The following is a 19,509-nucleotide window of genomic DNA, read 5'->3' as shown; positions in this document are numbered from 1 at the left end:
ATTACGATGAGGGAACCCTGCGAAGAATGAATGAATACGTGATACAGAACCAAAAGTACAACCCTTTTTTCCTCCTTCTATTGTCTAAGCTGCAGACGCGTCGCGCTGATCACGAGCGTCGGCAACGTCCTTTTTCGGCTCTTTCGCCATCTTCTTCCACTGAATGAAGAAGAGGACGATGAACCCGTAAGCACCCAAAACTGCCGAAACGATAAACACCTTGAAGAGCGACCTCTCGGCAACGCGACTAAACAAAAGGTAGACATGTCAGTGTCAAGCTCAATTCGCAAAGAAACAGTCAAAGAAACTTACATGACAGCAGGAAGATACTCTGCTGCAACCACGTGCCTGAACTCGGAAACACCGGATTCGACGATTTTGACCGCGTCGACTCCAGCGATTTTCTCGACACCGTTCTTGAACGCGTTTTGATAAATCGCTTCACTCGCCGAGACAGAGACGGTTGCACTCCAAATCTGGAAGAAGCACACTAGCGCGGATGCTTTGGGTCGATCTTTGGGTTCGGCCACTGTCGGAACAACCAAGTCGAGGGAATTAGAATTGATCATTCCGCATGGTGCTTTGCGTGACTTACAGACTTGTGATGCGATGAAGGAGAGCATGTAAAGCGCTCCCATGCCGCTACCAGCGATAATTTGATACCCAACCTAATCACATCGTACCGATCAGCATTGTCTGTGCGATCTTTGGAAACGGCACTCTTACCCATTTTCCAGTCGAAGTTGCGTCGGTCATGGTCGAGAATAGTCCAGCGCCGATGGAAGTGAGTGCTAGACCGTACGCCATTGGGTAGTGCCACGAACCCCACCTGAAAGAGCGGGTAAAAACCCCATGTCAGTCGGGAACAGGCAAGATAGCCAGATAAAGAGATTCTTTACTTGGAGCAGATCCAACCAGCTCCGATCCCGCTCGACATGTTGAGCAAAATGATCGGGAGCATCTGGATACCAGAACGCAAAGGAGAAGAACCTTGAACCGTTTGGAAATCTGTCCAAGAGGCTCTGTGGTCAGGTCAATTGGAAGAAAGTCACGTCGTCAAGCGCTACTGACAAATAGGAATATAGTCTAGAGTACCACAAAAGACACGAATCAGTAAACCGAGGAATACATCGGAAAGGGCGAGGTGGCTTACAGATCAAACTGTAGAACGTGACTCCGCACGCGAATTGAGGACCGAGCGAAAGGAGTCCAAGATTGCGCGAGCGGAGCAATCGAATGCTGATCGACGAGCGATCGCCGAGCCAGGCCTCGTAAGCGATAAAGACTGCAAAAATGACGACAAAGCCGACAAGCAGGCCGATGATTTCGGACGAGCTCCACGGTTCCGTGATTCCTCCTCGCTAATGACATCAGAATGCGAGTCAGTCATTCTGAGATGCACATATGGCAGCGCAAGAGGATCTCACCTGGAGAGCCAACAAGAGACAAACGGTAGAACTGAGCAGTAGCGCTGCTCCAACCCAGTCCATTCTCATCAGTCGTTCCTTGACAGAGTACTGCTGAGGGATTTTGGGTGGACTGCAGAAGAGGAAAATGACGGCGAGTACAGCGGGTGTCGGAATCAGGCAGATCCAGAAACACCACCTGGAACAGCAGATCTTGGAAGTGAGCGAAGCAGCCAGACGCAGAAGGTCAGCTTGAGACTCACCGCCAGCCAATAGTGCTAGTCAGGGCGCCACCAACAAGCGGTCCAGCTGATCGAGTGAATCGAGTTCGAACATGTCGTTTTAGTGTCAGTGTCAACAGATTGAGCGAGGAAATGGAGGAATGCATACCGATCGTGCCCGTTCCGCTGTGAAAGACTCGGATTTCGTGAGCACGAAATCAGGTGAAAGCGAACGTTGAAATGTAGCAACTCACTAGCAAGCGTTCATCAGTGAAGTAAAGATTGCTTGCACCCTCATGGGCAAAGTGTTTGCGGCGATGGACAGAACTGAATAGGCGGATCCATCAGCAGAGTGTTCAGGCTCGGGCGTCTGTTCCCTCTGTTCACAGGCGAATGCCTGCCAAGCTATATGAGGTTATCAAACACTCACTTCCGATGAACAGACCTGCGTAACCGAGTCCTTGCATCGCTCGTCCCGCAATGAACGTCGCCGAGTTCTGAGACACCGCGCAGATCAAAGTTCCGACTTGGAACGTGGAGAACGCCGTCACTAAGCACCACTTTTGTGGGAAGAATTGATATGCTCGACCATAGAGTGGTTGGAACGAGCAACAGGTGAGCAAGTATGCCGATCCGTCTAAGCACAAGACGAAATCAGCGCGTTCCTCGTGAAAGGGAAACAAGGCGAGAAGGGCGAACTTACACCATCCGATATCCTGCAATGCCTGAAAATCGTTCGAAATGGAGGGTGTGGCAGAGACGACGATCGTTTGCTCCAATCCCACGAGGAACTCGACGAGGAGCTGGCGGCAAGAAATTAGAGGAACACCCAAAAGTTGAGCGATGAGCAGTTCGAATAAAGCGGAGAAATTCGGAACGCACCATTGCCACCATCAACAGCACCAGCCTCAATCCAGTCAGTGGCCGTGCCACCGCTTCCTGCGCGTCCTCATCCGAAAGAGTCGGATCCTTTTCATTGACTGAATTCCTCTTGTTGTCCTCTGTATCTGCTGGTTCGCCTACGATGGTCGAGTCGGTCAAAGATCCTCTCCGTTGCGGTTTGACCACGTCGAGCTCGAGTTCGGCAAGTCCTGGTCGATCTGGCGAGTTCTTCAGAGACTTTGTCGGACTCGAAGTGGCCATTCTCGGTGGCGAGTCACTAGACATTCTCGTTGTCGAGTTCTGTGACTGGCGTGACTGGCGTAAGTACACGCACGGCAAAGCGAAGGGCTTGTTCGGAGAGTGGAGGAAGAAGGCATCATTTTTCGGCTCATCCGGCTGCGCCGGCATTTCAGGGCTGTGAACCTCTCCTGAGTTGAACCTCATCTTCAGCCTGCCTCACCCAAATTAACGTAATCGCTGAGGCTGACAGAATGCGGTTTGTAAAGTTTCGAAAGTAACAATGCAAGCATAGGCAACGTTAGATAATACAAACAGTGTTCGTGTGCTCAATCGAGCCGATGATCTAAGCTACGCTATCCTCGGAAGCAGGTTCAAGTATCCGATCCCGAGGGAACAAATTGCCACCTAGGTTGTGCAACACTCCTTGTTCCGGATCAATCTTGGCCTTGAGCACTTCGTCGATTCGTTTCCTGATTCGAGTGATCAACGTCTCTTCATTTTCGTCCCAACAAGGATCTTCGTCGATCCTGGCGAGCATCTGAGCCGACCACATGTAACTCGTCGTGAGCTCTGTCGTGGCGAGGGGTGCGTGAGGTTGACAGGGTGAGAGGGTCGATGGCGCCAAGAGCCAATCTCGAGGAAGCGAAGACAGCCCACAGCCCTCCTGGGTGCACAATCGACTGACACTGAATCGTTCGAGGAGCCACAGTCAGATCTTTGTGAATGGGGAAGAAATACGGGAAAGGCAGATAGCAAAACATACCCTTCGCTGTAAAGCGCAGCGGGTCCAGCTGTGTCGAAGTCATTATCAGATGTGTCAGTCATTCACTGATCAATAGATCCGAGGCATGTGTTTCTAGCTGTACCTTTCAGTCGAAGTCCCGGAAATTTCTGCATGATCTCGTTCGTTCCGAATGGCAGTTCGCACGCCGTTTCGAGCATCTTGGTCCCGGCGCTGCCCCAACTTGGTCCTGCTACCATAATGGCGTTGCTGCAAAGTACAGACGATCAGCTCGTGATCAACTATCGGCGCAAGAGGTTTGCTCGGCAAACGCACTCGACAAATTCCTGCAGCCAGAAAGAGTCGAAAGTCAGTCGGCAGTCAAGCCACGGCAGGAGCAAGAAGGGTGAAGATGGTTCCTCACATTCTCGACAATGATACTCGGTCCAGTTCGGACCACCTCTTTCAAATCTTTCAACACGATGACATCGGGATCGAGCCAGATCCCACCATACTTGTTCAACAAGAGGAGTTTGATCAAATCTTTCCTCGTCATGCTTGGCATCTCGACTTCTCTCCGGTACTCGAGGTCTTTCCATTCCTTCATGTCGTGCAAGCACGTTCCTTCCGACATGGACTCGTTGAACTGCTCGAATTTGACGATCGAGCGGTACGGAGATGTCGGCGAGGTGTAATGCGAGACAAAGGATTCAGGGGGAGGATTCGGGGCTTCGTACCACCAGATGAGGCGATTGTTGTTGACCGAGGGTTGGGTCGCAAGCCAGGAATCGGTCGCGAGAGAAAACGTAGGAGTTCTCCACTTGCCCGACCAGAAGAGGTGCGTCTAATCGTTCAATCTCGCCATCAGCGTGTCGTTCCCGCTACGAGACGACAGAGTAGAGTGAGAGACATACCGCAAGTCCGTCGTCTGGAAGAGGATAAATGTGACATCCCGAATTGGCCAACACGGCATCCGGATCAGTTTGCCAATCCTTCTCGTCGACCAAGGTTTGCCTAGTCCTGACCACGCAGTCGAGATCCTCGTTCTCTCCCGCTCTCGTCCAACTTGCAGCTGCGAGTCGTTTGTCGGTGAAGAAGTCCTTGACATCCCTCAACGTGCGTTTGTCCGTCGAGACATTGTTTTGTAGAGATGCGAGCGATGCGATCACCAACACGAATGCAATTCCAATCGCCAACCGAGTTGGAGTCGGGGTATACAGATCAGGAGTCGAGGAAGACGCAAGAGGCATGACCGGGGTAGTTGTCGAGAAGGACGAAGAAGGCGTATCCGGGACCTGGGACGAAGCTGGAAGACCATCTTTGCTGTTCATCAGAGGTGACGAATCGTCCGAAGTCGATAGCTCGACGTAATCGCGGACCGGCTCGGTTGCAGATCGTGACGAATCGTCCCCGATCCCTTTGTAGTGATTGTAAGCTAGCAGAAGGCAAACGTTTCTCAGTACCGATCTGGCAACGATGCACGCTGAACCAAAAATGACTCACTCCAGGTTGCGAGAGTCAGTATTCCGATACCGAACGTCGTCCGAAAGTCGAGCCCATCCGTGACGGGGAAGAACAGGTGCTGGAGGACAAACACGGTCGTAATGCACAGACTGCTCCCAACCAGCTTGACGAGGTTGTCCTTCTGGCGCAGTATGAGCGCGACCACCAATCCAGTTGCAGCGGTCACGATCGCGACGAGGGAGAATGCTGGCAGAGAAGCGATCGTCGAGGATGATTCCATCGCGGGTGATCGCCATGACGAGACTATCGCTGCAAAACCTGCGAATGCCATCCCCCAGAAGTATAGGTACGTCTGCACAGCTCACGTTTGATTAGATACAGGGTGTTTTACAAGCAAGCGAAGGGAGAAAGGGAAGAACTCGCCTGCGCTTGCCAGAACCCAATATCCTCTTTGAGTGCCAACTCTGTATACACGCTTGAACAAGCACTGACGACTCCGACGGTCAAGCCTATCACCGGACCACTGATCATGTCGCTGAATCGGATCGAGCCTCGTTGTGAAGGGTCCCAGAGCGCTTCTGGGGACCCGGCGACGATGAGACCGGTGGTAAGAACTGCGAGCGAGATCCACATCGGTCGAGACCGTCTCTTCTTGATTACGATGTGATGCAGCAGCGCAGTCAGAGGTAGCTTATCCGGCAGCCGAAATCATGAGTTTCCAGAGCCACCGGCAAAGAGAGAGGAAACCGACTCACTTTGGACAAGACGCATACGTGCAAGAGAGCAGGACTCGTGATCTTGAGGCCGGTCAAGTACAGGACGTTGTTCGTCCCGTACAGGGCAGCCGGGATCGCGAACCGCAGGTACGGTTTCGAGTAGTTGAACCATGACTCGTTCGCCGTCTTGCTCGACAGGAGGAACCGCGATCCTCCATAATACACGACACCTCCAATCGCGACGGTGAGCTTGAGGATTTCGCTGCCGAATGTGAGAGCCGAGGGCGATAGTTCGACGCCGGAATGCAACGCGCCAAAGACTAGCAGCGCTCGAGTCGTGTCGACCGTGACGTACAGCGAGAGCAACGCTGCTGCAGACATTGCTTCGAGCCGTACCCCAATGCGCTTTCTTCTGGTCGATAGTGTTGAGCGAGTCGCGAGACTTGGCAAGAGCGGATTTAGCTTGCGATATGAGACATTTCCCGGTCCGCGGAAGATCTGGGGTACGGCTTCTGTGATCCGTTCTGAGCTTCCATTGCGTTTTCGCTGCCCGTAACACCTGAGTATGTCCATAATACAACATATATAAAACTGCATTTCATCCCTAGTGAATTACGGCGTTGAACTTGTGTCGTTCGCGAGACCAAATCTCGTGTCTAAAAGGTCAACTGTCCCCAATTAGTCCTGCAAGAGAGCCTGAACAATGTGACCGACTCGGAGCATCCTCAGGTCCGAGTAGGTTTGACCGCATCCGACGAAATAGATTGGTTGTCCGGTCGTATAAGTCATCGACAATGCTGCTCCAACCTGCAACACGCACGCGGGAAAAACAATCTCAGTCAAACGAGCGCCGAGGGGTATGACAATTAACAAGTTACTCACCTTGTCGTCGATCGTATCGAACCTTTTCATCAATGGTAATGAGTACGAGTCTTCCTCTTGAAAGTGAACATAGACTCACTTGGTCAGGATCATGCCATCGATCCCTCTCGCCTCTTTCCGTTCCCCTCCACCTCCTCCACCTGACCTGGTGATCATACCACTCCCCGTTCCTCCAGATGCAGAGAAATTCTTGAGACTCTGATCAAACTTGGTCAACTGATCGACCGCTTCGTTACCGACGAGCGCTTCTCCGACGAAAATGATCTTGTCTGGTTGATTAACACTGATCAGCTACGAGATCGAATCCAAAAAAAAAGAAGCTCGCGTCAGTTTTCCAAGTTGTTTCAGCACCAGCATGACAATTGGGGCGTTTATCTACCTTGGCGAGTGCTCTCATGAGGGGTTCATTGTCTTGCATTCGACCGGCCGTGTCGATCAAGACGACATCGAAATCGTTTTGTTTCGCTGTTTGTTCCCACCCCCTCAAAACGTTGTCAGCCAAATGCAAGAAAACATGTCAAGCCAAGAAACGCACCATATGTGAGAGCATCTTTGGCGATTCCTGCCGCGTCTTTTCCATACCCTTTCTCAAACAGTTCGACTTGTCCCCCTGCTTGACCTGCATCGAGTTTACCCAAATTGCGTACGTGTACGCGCAACTGTTCAACCGCTCCACTCCGGAACGTGTCACATGCCGCGATCAGCACTTTGAGGTGGTTCTGCAACAACCAGAACGCGACTTTGGACAAGTTGGTCGATTTGCCCACTCCGTTGACTCCGACAAACGTGATCGCATATGGATCTCCTCCTCGACTAGTCGCCGTCGTCGCAAGTTTCGAACTTCTCGTCGTCGTTGTCGACCCGAGGTTCGTACGTTGACGTTTCCTTTGAATTTCCAACAAGAGGTCGGTAGAAGTTTTCGGAGTCAACACTTTGGTCAACGCGAGTTCGAACGCTTCTCGAACTTGACGTTTGATCGCTCGGTTTCTCAATCCCAGTACCGAAGTCGATTCGAGGGATTTCCCTTCCAATGACAACCCAACTGATTCGACAAGTTTTTGACTGATCGGTGCCGCAACGTTCTTGGCCGTGAGGTGAGATTGCATTTGTTGCAGGATCGGAGCGAGGTCGGATTTCGTCAGAGTTTTCGATGCGGTCGAACCAGACGAGAGTGAGAGTCGAGAGAAGAACGAAGCGAAAGACGAAGATGCTGCAGTCGCAGGTTCAACCTCATCGTCGTCGTCGTCTCCGTCAGTTGAAGCTACTGCGTAATCTGCCACTTCGTACATGCCGCTCTGTTCGTCCCGTGTACCTAGTGCTGCTTTCGAAACGAGACTCGAAGCGTCGACAGAGTCTTGCATGGGTGTAGTCGATGATGAAGAGTAGTCGTACGCTGCGAGATCGGCAGCCGAGAGGGGCGAGTCTGCCCATTTCGTTGCCGATTTTGTTGGTCCTTTCTTGGGTTTGATCGGAGAAGACGCAGATGCATCAGATCTGGTTTTCAAGATGAGTCAGCGTTTTGTCCTGTCTGGTGTGGCAGGGGTACGCAAGTTTACTCTGATCCTGCGTTGCTGTCCGTATCCGTCCCGCTGCTCCTCTTGGCAGACCTCGATGACCGTGCTGCGGCTTTCTGACGGGCCTTGAGAGCGGCAATGTTGCGCGCTATTGTCTGCGCATCGGGTGATCCGGTCGATGCATCCGGAACAGAAGGATTCGGGGCTGTGCAGTCATTAACAAGAATTGTGTCAATATACCTAGAGCGAGACAGGCAAAAGTATGACGAGTTTTGTCGTACTCTCTGACGGCGTCGATTCGGCTGATAGGTCGATATCGACTTGGCGGGGCGAAGCGGCTGCGGCTGAAGTTCTCGGTTTCGATCGCTTGGTCTGAAGGAAATCTCGCAAGTGATCAATTTTGTTCTGTTTTACCACAAGAGGGAAATGAACAGATATGGAAGTAGTCTGCTCACCTGAATCGCTTCTTGGCTCTCGAGTTCTCGCAAGAGCTGGTCAAATTGCTGAGCCCAACCGGTCCACTCGAACGCGACTTGACTCGCGCCCGTCGTCATGTCGGATTTCAACGCTTGAACGGTTGCGGCATGGTGCTTCACAAACACGTGTTTGGCCTGGGTGACGAGTTGAGTTGGATACGCGAGGTTCAGGATGCGTTGGTACGACACGACAAACACGAGTTCGAGCGCGAGCGAGTTCTCGAACGAGTACAACACGGTCGATTGGTCCTTGTCGTACCGCGAGATGTTGGTCGAACTCAGCGCGGTCGATGCGCGTTCTTCGATGAGAGCCTCTCGGATGAGGGCGTCGACCGGAGACGGCGAAGTGGTGAACGAGCGACTCCACAGCACGACTCCGCCTAGGGTTCTGCATCGCGTGTGACGAGTCAGCAAGTTCAAAGTTGTCCCGACTCGAGGAACTCACAGGATTGTGAAGTGGTCGAGCATGTTGCAAGCGGAAAACGAGTGGAGGAGAAACAGATCACGTGGGGGAATATTTTCATCTCGAATCTCCATCAAGCCTCGTCCGCAGACATCTCGTCCGCTCGCCCCATCAAGCGCACCCAAGCTTCTGACCACCATGCCGCACACAAACAATGCCTACGGTCCGCTGATCGACCTTTAGTTGCGGTCCAGTCGTTCCCCCTCTTTGCTAACTTTTCTCTTTCCCTCTTCTCGCAGCGGTCGATCGCAAGGCTTCCCGAACCAAGAACAAACCTGCGTTCCTGACCAAGAACAAAAAGTCGAAAGATGCCCCATCAACTCCGAACGTCGAAGTCGACCCAGCGACCGTTCCCAAAGACCGCGCCGACAAGACGGCCTTGATCCGAGAGTTTCACGCACTCGAGAAACAATTGAAATCGCCTCAAACGACCGAGGAAGAGCGTGTGAAAATCCTCGAGAGGCAGGAAGAGCTGGGAGGGTTGAAGATGTACCAAGCGGCGAGTCTGCATGGTGCGGACAAGCAACGAGGGGGAGAAACGAGCAAATGGTTGATCAAGCAGCTGAAACAGTTCAAGGTGGCACTCGATCCCAAAGGGAAAGAGAAGGAGAAAGTCGAACCGACCATCCTTGAAGACGGAACCAAGGTGTGGCCGAAACCGAAAGAACGGAGAAAGGTTCGCCGCGTTCTCGTTTCCCCTGTTTCTTCTCCCGACGACGGCACTGAATCTACCTCGCACGTCCTCCAGTTGAAGCTGTTGGATGTCGGTGCGATTGCGGGAACTGCCTGTGCGTTGAAACTCTCGGCTTTGTTCCCTTTCACGGTCAAAATTCGTTCTCACTCAAAACTGTCTCTCAATCGTGCTACCCTTTTTCCTGTCAGACGCTTCCGAATCCTGGATCGACACGACCTCGATCGACCTCAACCCACAAGCATCTCACGTCCTCAAGTCCAACTTTTTCGATCTCGCTCGACCCAGTTCCGAACTCGAAGCCTACGATGTCGTGTCATTGTCCCTCGTCATGAATTTCGAAGGTTCACTCGTGAACCGAGGTCACTTCCTGTTGCGTGCGCACGATCACCTCAAACGTGAATCTCCGGGATACCTCTACATCGTCCTCCCGTTGCCGTGCCTCACCAACTCGAGGTACTTGACTCACAAACATTTCCGAGAGATCCTCAAGAGTACAAACTGGGAGGTCGTTGCGACTCACGATTCGAGCAAGTTGACTCATTGGTTCTTGCGCGAGATCGATCAGAGTTCGACGAAGGCGAGGTACGGAGATGGCCAAGTGTGGAAACGGGAGGAAGTACGTCGTGGGGTAGAACGCAATAATTTCTGTATCGTCGTCAAACCGGAAGAAGAGGTCGAGAAGGGGGTCGCAGTCGAAGTTGAAGCAGAAGTCGTTGGAAAGGAAGCAGAAGGCGGGGCAACAACGACGGCGGGGGAGACACCCGCGTCGAATAAGCGAAAATCAGAGGACGAACCGGCGGCGGAGACGCAGAAGGGTCCGAAAGCAAACAAGAACAAGAAGAGAAAGGCGGACGAATCAACAAATGCACCCGCAGAGGCAATCAAGGAGGACGCAGTCGAAGGTACAGGCGACGAGCAGAAGAAGAAGAAGGCGAAAAAGTCTAAACCCGTCAAGGGCAAGAAGACGGTCTTTGAGGATTGAGCTTTGCATCACCAGACCCTGTTATCTTGATCCGCATGACTATGTTCGCCATGCAGTTCTCCATTTCTCGCACTTGCAATGATAACAACATGGATAAATATTATAATGATACGATATCTACGGGACTGCTTCTTTGTACCGCAGTCTGTCTACTGGCTTGATCACCTTTTCGTCGTCATCGTCGTCTTGGCCGGTATCTTCGGACACTTCGACCTCGACCCGGACGACCACGCTTGACCCGATTCCGACAGATCGGGTAGCCGCATCCTCGTCGATGCCAGATTCTGTAGGGCCCCTGAACCTCCTCGTCAAGAGGTCCCTCAGACTGACAACGGGAGATCCTGCAACCTCTTTCGTATTGACTTGTTCCTTCGTTTCGGGTCGAATTTGCGGTTGACTGCTTCGACTCGTGCCTCCTCCTACTCCCGATCCACTCCAAATCGCAGACCAACATCCGCTCGTCGTGTCGTCGGAAGAACCTTTGCCGTTCGCCTTGTTTCGCCGGTTGCGCTTGTCTTCGACTTCCTGCGCTTCGATCGCTCGAAACACGAGCAAGACGGCACACAGGAATCCGAGCGTACCGAATGACCACAGTGGCGTGAAGATGATACCCTGGAACGTCCGTGCGTTGCGCATCGAGTAGGGCTCGAGGTACGCAAACAGCGAAATGACGAAGAACATGGTTGCGAGGAGCGAGAAGACGGTACCAAGTGAGACGAGGAACCACCACGTGTGTTGGATTTGTCGTCGAGGTCGGTTCGTGCCAAGTGAGGTTTCGTGAATCTCGCGCGAGGTGCGGTTCATCGTTCGTTTGAGGTTGGTCAAGTAGAAATACGAGACGGGGCCGATACAGACGAGTAGCAACAAGGCGGTGATCAAGTAGAACAAGAACACCGCGCGCCACCACCGTACAAACTGCGAGATCTGTTCGACCAGCACATTGAGCAGAGGCAGGACGGGCGCGAGCTCGTTCGTGAGGTTGGTAGCATCTGGTGTCCAGTTCTGTGCCGCCTCGGCCAGGATCGTATTGATGTCGTCTAGGGTGGTCTGTCCGTCGTGGTATCGCCGACCGGCGAGGATGCCCAAAGTGAGCAGGATCGAAGAATAGACGACTGGTGCCCCAATTCCAACTGCGTTCGTCACGAAGGACCATTTGAGGCTAGGAGGCTGGCGCGAGCCACTCGTGTGTAGGTGTACGATGAAGGAAGCGACAAACGACCATGTCGCGACTGCACCGGCAATCCAGGCACTACCCCTGAGCGACACCGAATCGTCAGGACGGACAGAAAGAATAATGTGGGAATAGACGCACCATACTAGAAGGAGGAAATATCCGAAATCGCGCTTCGGATGGCCTTGTGCGAGCTGAAGGATCCTGGCAATCAAAATTTCAAAGACTGTTGCCAAGGATAGCCCGTTTGTTCAGTCATGAATCGAGAGAGCCGAACTTGTTGAGAAACTCACGAGCGACGACGGGCAGCGCTAGGGTCGTCCAGGACAAGGTTGCGTGTGGTCGAATTATCCGGTACTCGGATTGCCACCGATACAGCCACACAATTCCCTTTCTGAATCGAATACATTGCGAGATGAAGATGAGGATGCCCGCCCTGCGTCGAGAAAAGGGCAATGTCAACAACGGGGTTTATCCCGGGTCGGTGCGGTCGATCGTGCTTACAAGCCGTACAATGCCGCCAGGAAGTACAGCTGTCCAGCAGCTGAAGGCGGTAGTGTCGGCAGTAATTGGGCCGTGAGTTGCTGCGATAGGAAGTGATACGGGTTCTCGCCAGCTGGGAGGTCGGGCAAAGCGTCGAGAAGCTTGTCTGCGAACGCATTCGGACCTAGCGCCATCGCGTCCTCGCCGTCTGCCTCGCTCGTGTGGTCAGCGACGTCGCTGAGTCGCTGCAATGCCCGTGAGTCGTCAAAGTGGTTGAAGCCGAACACGGGAATCGAGCAAGCGGGTTCTGTTTTTTCGGTCACAAGCCTGGATTGCCAAACTTGCCCCGCCTGGCGAGACTTCATCTCGAGGCGGGGGATCGACAGACGACACTTACAGGCACCGCGCAAATGAATCAAATGATTGATCGCTCGTCTGCGCTTCGTTCCGTCCATCCGGCGTCCGCCCTCACGGATTCCTCTTTACATTCGTCCGCACGAGGACGGTGCGACCCTTGAAGGGAGGATCAGCAGGCCAGCTCACGAATCGAAGTCGCACCAAGGAAGTGGGGCGCCTTCGAGCTCGATCGAAATCTCGATTTGGATTTGGGAAGGCTTGTCGCAAAGTGTTTTCTTGCATTCCTCGATTCCTGTGAGGGATTGGCGCCTGCCTGCAATGTGGAGAAGTACAGTAGTACGAAAAGAGCATCGGCCTAATCACGGATCCGGTATGGCAGGAAATGAACGGGAAATGCGGCAATACTTTTCCAGATCCCGGCCTGTACCGCTCGGGAGGTCCCGCTACTGCATGTATGTACAGTAGAGAGACGAGCTCGAGCCGAGATTTGCAGCCTAATGCGCGACGGTCTTCGAGCAAGTATGAGAGCGCTGAGAGCACATCAAATGGGGAACAAGCAGGGACTCCGAGCGGAACGAGAGACGACGCAAACATGAAAAGCCATACGATTTCGCAAGGGTCTTGGGAGATTCCGGAGCAGTGGGATCCGAGATGGGACACCAGCATTGGCTGCGAGCAGCCTGTTCGCGCGAGCACAATTGAGGCGCGCGTCCAACAACACACAAAGAGTCATTAGGTATCGGTCTGACCTGCGCCGATGGCAGTACTTGCACGAGCGTGTGATGGTGCCGGGGCGGAACGCGAATGCGAGCGCGCGTCGCGAACCAGCGAGGGAAGTAACCCGCGCGTTGAGATCGAGGCCTGCTCTGTAAAGCTCAAGAGCAGCTGGACGAGTTACTGAGAATCCTATGCGCGCTGTATGAATGGAGTGACGGAGAGGAAGCAGGATCGAAGCGCTGGACGAGGCGAGGCGATTGTTGATCTCCTTATCCCACGTGCTGCCGCTCAAGCCACTTTGAAGCTGCCGTGCCCCTCGTATACGCCCTTGTGCAGTCTTCTCGAGGACACGCCAGGTTCACGAGCAACCGATTGTCTCGGCACATACGGGACCCCTATCTTTCACTTTTCCCGCGACAAACAAACTCGCTCGGCACACCACAACTTCTAGGCAAGTCCTCGCTGCTACAAGGCGCGACACAAGACGTACATCTACGATTCGAGACTTCAACCATCGCGATAGCGTGACGCTACGATGATCTGCACATCATGTGGAGAGGATTCCGTCCTGGAAATGGCAGACACGGCTCAGACCGTCTGCACAAAGTGCGGAACGGTCTTGACAGAGAACAACATCGTGTCGGAAGTCACGTTCGGTGAGACCGGATCCGGAGCAGCCATGGTGCAGGGTAGTTTCGTCGCGGCAGACCAGAGTCAGTCTCCTTTCTCTCTCCCGTCACCTCGAGGACAGTTCTGACTTGTTTTCCTCTCAACAGCTCGAGCGCGCGCACCGGCCGGCTACCGTCAAGGTCAAAGTCAAGAGTCGAGAGAACAAACCCTTGCGAATGGTGACCTGCCTTTTTCCATCTGTCCATTCCCGATGAGACGTTGCACTCATTGCCAAGTTCGGCAACAGGTCGTCGACGCGTACAAGAACTTGCACACGGTCTCAACCTTGGAGAACATATGCAGAACGTTGCGACTCGATTTTTCAACCTAGCCGTCAACTTTGGGTTCACCAAAGGTCGCCGAACGCAATACGTGGCAGCTGCGTGCCTCTACGCAGCCGTGCGGCAGAACAATGGTACTCAAATGCTGATCGACTTTTCCGATTTGCTCGAGGTTCGTGTTTTCGAGACTTTTTCTGCGCATTCCAGCACACGTCGATTTTGACTTCTCTCGCGCGCCGGCACTGCAGATCAATGTCTTTGTTCTCGGATCGACTTTCCTCAAGCTCAAGAAGACCCTCTCCATCTCGTGCAGTGTCATCGACCCCGCGATCTACATCACCCGCTTCGCAGCCCTCCTCGACTTTGGCGACGAGACGCAAAAAGTCGCTCTCGATGCAACTCGACTCGTACATCGCATGGGTCGAGACTGGATGCAAGTCGGTCGCAGACCTTCCGGAATTTGTGGAGCATGTCTCTTGCTCGCCGCGAGGATGAACAATTTCAGGAGGACGATCGAGGAAGTTGTGCAGGTGGTCAAAATTGCCGACGTCACGCTTCGCAAGCGATTGGCAGAGTTCAAGGAGACTGCGAGTGGAAGTCTCACGATCGAGGATTTCAGGAGTGTCTGGTTGGATGAAACGGCCGATCCTCCAGCGTTCCTCGAAGGCATCAAGAAGGAGGAGAAGACGCGTCGAGCGAGAGAGCGAGGGGACCGCGAAGACAGCGTTATGACGGATGTCAGCGAATCCGAAAGCATCGCTGGTGCTCGTGCATTCAAGGAGCTCGCAGATCGAGCAGTCGAAGATGATGGGGTAGAAGCAGAAGACGGAACTACGGAACACGAGCGAGAAGGCGATATGCTCCCACCCCCAACTCCGTCGACGAAACCACTCGGCAAACGCAAGAGATCTGACGAAAAAGTAGCCTTGCTCGAACCTCGACCTATGTCGCAGCCGCCTGCGCACAAGAACCAGCAACACCTGTCTTCTGACGATCAACTTGAAGAGCCGCCAGAGGACGAGGCAGAGACCAACCCAGACGATCTACCTGATCCTCCCGAAATCGACCAGGCCGTAACGGAAGAGATTTCTGCGCCCCTTGCCAAATTCGCCGAACTCACTGCCGAGCTCGATCACCGTGACGAAGAGCAACTCGAGAAAGCGCGAGCATTGAAGAACATTACAACCGGGATCGCGTTCGACCAGAGCGAGAGATTGGATGATCTCGATGAGGACGAGCTCGATGCGTTTATCCTGACGGAAGAAGAGGTCGAGATGAAGAGGAGGGTATGGATGGAAACGAACAAAGATTACTTGCGGGAACTTGCTGGTCAGTCACCTTTCTCCTGCTCCCTACGGTTTCATCTTAGTGATGGTGTTCGTTTCTGTCTTGAACAGACAAGCAAACGGGCCCAGATGGTGAATTGCGCCCTGTTAGCAAGCGTCCTGTGTGTTTTATTCCTTCTTTACCTATCGCGAGAAATCGCTCGGAAGGAACTGACTTCGCGATTGCGGTCTCCTCTGTCAGCGCAAACGCACGAAACCGAAAGACTCGGCGAACGCGACTGGCACCACTGCCGCCGACGCGACCAAACTCATGCTCGAGAAGAAAAAGTTCTCGAAAAAGATCAACTACGACGCGATCAAACGGTTGCTCGACAAAGGAGGTTCAGAAGCGGGTTCAACCTACGCCGGATCGGACGATGAGGAAGGATCGGATGCCGAAGATATGTTGATTGGACAGAGTTACGGTTCGAAACGGAGAAAGAGGAGAGGCATTTCGAAAAAGGGAACACCGATCGCGGTTCCGATTCCGACGTTCGGTTCGAGGGCTTCAAGTCGAGCTCCGAGCGTGAGCGGTGCTGGAAGTCCTCCCGCCAGCGGTAGAGACCATTACGAGGATGAAGAGGAGGAGGAACACGAACCTGCAGGTGACGAGGACAATGCTTGGGGAAGCCAGTTTGGATCGATGAACCAGGACGACGGCTGGGCCGATGGTTACGACGAAGTGTAACGGATTGGGATTTGGGTTGCCGTGCTTGCTGTTTTCTTAGAATGTTCCGCTGTGCGATCACTTTCTGTTGCTAATTTTACCTGACTCTGTCTGAACGGTTTCGCGTGTTACGGAGGCTCTCGCAGCAGCAGAGACATGCAAGATAGAGACGAGTCACGATTTCAGAGAGTTCAAATGAATGGTTCCATGGTTGTGGAACCGGATGCTAGAGATGCGGAAAAAAAAAGCTTGACGGTACGGAACATGGGTATACTTTCGGGACGATAGAGATTGAGTTGGCAAGCTTTCAAAGAGAAGCGTAGAACGCGCAAGTGTCGGTGCGTTGGGAGGTCGCGAGCGAGCTACCGCCAGTCGTGGTACTGCCAAGCTCGAGAACCTTAATTCCTTCGGTTGCGGAAAGCGCAGGCCAAGCCGAGTAGCCGCGACCGTCGGGTTTCCCGGAGCGAGCAAATTCACCCCAGCGGGTCTGAACTTCTTTGACAAGAGCAGTCTGAGCTGAAGAAAGCTCGGAGGATGGAGTATTGAAAACAACGGCGATATCGTCCCTGATAATGCATCGAAATTTCAATCGTGACTCGCGATTGGGACAAGGTCAATGTGAAACTTACTCGTGACCGACTTTGGTGGTACATAGCTTAGAGTATCGGTTCGATGTGGCTTGAATGCCAAGATCGAATTTGCCGAGATAAACGGTCGACTTTGAAGCAGCTGATAGCGCCGTTTGCTGATTGGGGCAAACCCTGTAATAGCGGAAAGACGTGAGTTAAACCGTCGCAGAAGACGTCGTGTCGAGACAATTGGACGAACCAGACAAAGTCAGTAGTGAGATCGACAAGGTCTTCCGCGATAACAGCTTCATCGTCGCTCGAGGGCTGGTAGAGCTTCGAATCGATGATCGCATCTCCTCGCTTCGGGTAGGAGAGCTTCACAAGTCCTGAGAAATCATCGGCAGCAATGTCCAAGTATCCAGCCGCAAAAGTGCTGTTGTTCAGGAGGCACAAATCAATCTCCTGCTTCCTGGTGTTGCGCAGATGAGTTCCCAGCTTACCCAGCCTCGACAGCGTTGCAAGCCTCGTCTTTCATCGTCGTGTAGATGATTTGCTTGCCGCTCGCAACAATGTCACGGCCATTACCGGTGACGAGGTCCCCGTCAAGAACAACATTGAAAGGCTCTGCCTGCGGAATGTCCGCGATCCCGCCCAGGGCTGCTTTTTGGAGCAGAACGCTCTGAGCAATGATGAGATCGTTATCGGATTTGAGGCCTCCCGGGAGGATCTGCGACTTGACACGAGCCTTGAGGTTCTGGTTGACAAGAATGCTTCCAACGCTGGCGGCGAGGGAAGGCGACTGGGGTGCGTAATCGAGTGGAGCCGAGTGAAGAATGGCTCGATGGAAGAGCGAAGTGGCAGATGGAGCGGCGAGGAGTGCTTGAACCATCTGAGCGCCAGAGCTATGACCGGCGAGAGTGACCCGGGTCGGATCACCTCCAAATCCTTTGATATCCTTCTGCACAGCTTCTGTTGCAGACAACCGAGCTTAGTGTCTCGCTCGACTTCGTAAAATGTAGAATCCTCGAGGCTTACCAAGCGCCATGATAACGTCGCGCAAACCATAGTTGCCCTCGATATCCCAGCGGTTCAGCTTGAGCCAGCCAAAGAGGCCAAGGCGGTATTGGACTGTGACGACGATCATGTTCTGTTGTAAAGTAGACGACCGCGATCAGTCCAAGGTCGGAGGACTGAGTGACAGAACGAAGGGAGATCTCACTTGACTGCGAGCGAGCTTCGAGCCGTCAAGCGCGGCAATGCTGCCACTCGTGAAGGATCCGCCGTGGACCCAGACGAGCACAGGAAGCTCAGCGTCCGGCAAGTTTGCGGGAGGGGTGTAGACACTGCAACAATGCGACAGACCGTCAGATTGATCTCTCCGCCATCGAGCTCGGAGTTTGAAGAATGGAAGGACCAACTTCATGTATAGGCAGTCTTCGGAAGTTGATGCGTCAAGCTGTCCCGACCGTTGATCAGCCTGCAGGCAGGCTGGTGGTAGCCGAGTCCCGTCAAACGTGCTGCTTGCCACGAAAGCGTGGTTAGCTTGGATCTGCAAGATTTCAATTGGAAAAACGGACCCGTTGAAACGGTCGACTGCTTGTGGGCGTTGAAAACGGAGCGACCCGACGGGGGCTTTCGCATAAGGGAGCATATAGCGCCTTGCGTCCGCACCTGGGAAAATCACTGATTTCAGCGACCCCTTTAACAGCAAGCACTGAGCAACGCGATTGAGAACAAACCTTGTACGCCTACGACTTGTCCCTTCGAGGTCTGGACGATCGGGTTCCACACGGTAGCGGCGGCATCACAGACGACGAAGTAGCCGAGAGAAGCGAGGAGAGCGAGAAGTCGTTTGGTCGAAAGCATTGGTAGGAACTGACAAGAAGAAAGGAAAGAGAAGGAGGGTCAAGTTGAGCTGCGATTTTATGGTCGGTGCGGCCAGGTCGAAGCGCGGGTATCAGCACCTCGTCTCCATCTGACGAAGGTCGAAGCGACATATCGAAACAAGGGGAAGGGGAAAATAAAGTTTCGCACGAAACAAAGGGAAGTTTGACCGCTCACGCCGTCGAAGCCAAACAAAGTTTCGGGATGCTCCGTCTTGCCTCGCTGACCATCAAGCACCTTTGTCTCAATATCGCTACAAAGGAAATCGATAGAGTTTGCAGAGGATGCGATGTTCGAGAGGTTGAACAAGGTTTCGGCTGCACAGACCTCGTGCGAGCGAAAGGGCGTGGATGCAACGTCTAGCTCTGTATCCAAGCCCTGCGAGCAGACATACGGCGAGGTATGAATGGGTGCCAGTGTGGAGTAAGCTCGAAACGGGTGTCGCGGGACTGAGCGGTGCAAGCGTGACGAGCAGGCTCCTGCGATTGAGACTCGACCGAAATCATGAAGCGATCGTTTTGGGTAAACCGACTCCCAGAATCCAGCGATCGTGACAGCAGGGCTTCTGGTGCTCGTCGTCATAGATCGGTGGAGGTCGCGTATGCTCCGGTGTGACGGATGAAGCAGGGAACAGGCGGAAGCGAAAGAAGCGAGTGTGTATCGACTGCACATGGTCGACGCTTCGTTCGAGCGACTGATAAGCTGCTGTAGATTGGCTGCAACAA

At 53.3% G+C, this 19,509-nt stretch overlaps 7 protein-coding genes across 7 annotated transcripts; 2 read left to right on the top strand and 5 right to left on the bottom strand.

Moving 5' to 3' along the window:
* Positions 1–84: 84 nt before the first annotated feature.
* On the bottom strand, positions 85–2,770 carry JCM15063_004278 (MDR family MFS transporter; the record flags this gene model as incomplete). Its single annotated transcript, XM_076680745.1, has 14 exons — positions 85–247; positions 313–529; positions 596–668; positions 727–829; positions 900–1,008; positions 1,072–1,086; positions 1,154–1,361; positions 1,428–1,605; positions 1,670–1,715; positions 1,797–1,813; positions 1,882–1,954; positions 2,058–2,264; positions 2,331–2,430; positions 2,510–2,770. 14 exons carry the CDS (start codon positions 2,768–2,770, stop codon positions 85–87), a joined length of 1,770 nt encoding a protein of 589 aa, XP_076532144.1.
* Positions 2,771–3,092: 322 nt separating this feature from the next.
* On the bottom strand, positions 3,093–6,031 carry JCM15063_004277 (uncharacterized protein; the record flags this gene model as incomplete). The annotated part of the gene is made up of 9 exons (XM_076680744.1): positions 3,093–3,435; positions 3,513–3,540; positions 3,616–3,740; positions 3,807–3,817; positions 3,895–4,314; positions 4,385–4,905; positions 4,974–5,286; positions 5,427–5,624; positions 5,690–6,031. 9 exons carry the CDS (start codon positions 6,029–6,031, stop codon positions 3,093–3,095), a joined length of 2,301 nt encoding a protein of 766 aa, XP_076532143.1.
* Positions 6,032–6,328: 297 nt separating this feature from the next.
* SRP101 (signal recognition particle receptor subunit alpha) lies at positions 6,329–8,990 on the bottom strand (the record flags this gene model as incomplete). The annotated part of the gene is made up of 9 exons (XM_076680743.1): positions 6,329–6,457; positions 6,533–6,554; positions 6,612–6,823; positions 6,912–6,997; positions 7,068–8,026; positions 8,089–8,251; positions 8,328–8,418; positions 8,502–8,910; positions 8,968–8,990. The coding sequence occupies 9 exons, from the start codon at positions 8,988–8,990 to the stop codon at positions 6,329–6,331; spliced, it is 2,094 nt and encodes a 697-aa protein (XP_076532142.1).
* Positions 8,991–9,123: 133 nt separating this feature from the next.
* On the top strand, positions 9,124–10,661 carry BMT2 (25S rRNA (adenine2142-N1)-methyltransferase; the record flags this gene model as incomplete). Its single annotated transcript, XM_076680742.1, has 4 exons — positions 9,124–9,148; positions 9,225–9,661; positions 9,734–9,773; positions 9,868–10,661. 4 exons carry the CDS (start codon positions 9,124–9,126, stop codon positions 10,659–10,661), a joined length of 1,296 nt encoding a protein of 431 aa, XP_076532141.1.
* A 117-nt stretch (positions 10,662–10,778) lies between these two features.
* On the bottom strand, positions 10,779–12,680 carry JCM15063_004274 (uncharacterized protein; the record flags this gene model as incomplete). The annotated part of the gene is made up of 4 exons (XM_076680741.1): positions 10,779–11,916; positions 11,974–12,058; positions 12,126–12,268; positions 12,337–12,680. 4 exons carry the CDS (start codon positions 12,678–12,680, stop codon positions 10,779–10,781), a joined length of 1,710 nt encoding a protein of 569 aa, XP_076532140.1.
* Positions 12,681–13,924: 1,244 nt separating this feature from the next.
* BRF1 (transcription factor TFIIIB subunit BRF1) lies at positions 13,925–16,352 on the top strand (the record flags this gene model as incomplete). The annotated part of the gene is made up of 6 exons (XM_076680740.1): positions 13,925–14,102; positions 14,166–14,237; positions 14,306–14,511; positions 14,588–15,668; positions 15,737–15,786; positions 15,867–16,352. The coding sequence occupies 6 exons, from the start codon at positions 13,925–13,927 to the stop codon at positions 16,350–16,352; spliced, it is 2,073 nt and encodes a 690-aa protein (XP_076532139.1).
* A 286-nt stretch (positions 16,353–16,638) lies between these two features.
* On the bottom strand, positions 16,639–18,766 carry JCM15063_004272 (uncharacterized protein; the record flags this gene model as incomplete). The annotated part of the gene is made up of 8 exons (XM_076680739.1): positions 16,639–16,897; positions 16,961–17,092; positions 17,160–17,333; positions 17,401–17,869; positions 17,936–18,047; positions 18,120–18,243; positions 18,319–18,571; positions 18,640–18,766. 8 exons carry the CDS (start codon positions 18,764–18,766, stop codon positions 16,639–16,641), a joined length of 1,650 nt encoding a protein of 549 aa, XP_076532138.1.
* Positions 18,767–19,509: the final 743 nt, after the last annotated feature.

Source organism: Sporobolomyces koalae, assembly GCF_050403365.1.
Source record: "Sporobolomyces koalae JCM15063 DNA, S_koalae_JCM15063T_v1_ctg44, whole genome shotgun sequence".
Taxonomy (NCBI): Eukaryota; Fungi; Basidiomycota; class Microbotryomycetes; order Sporidiobolales; family Sporidiobolaceae; genus Sporobolomyces; species Sporobolomyces koalae.
Note: the sequence above shows the minus strand (reverse complement) of the source record. Positions and strands in the feature narration are given on the sequence as shown.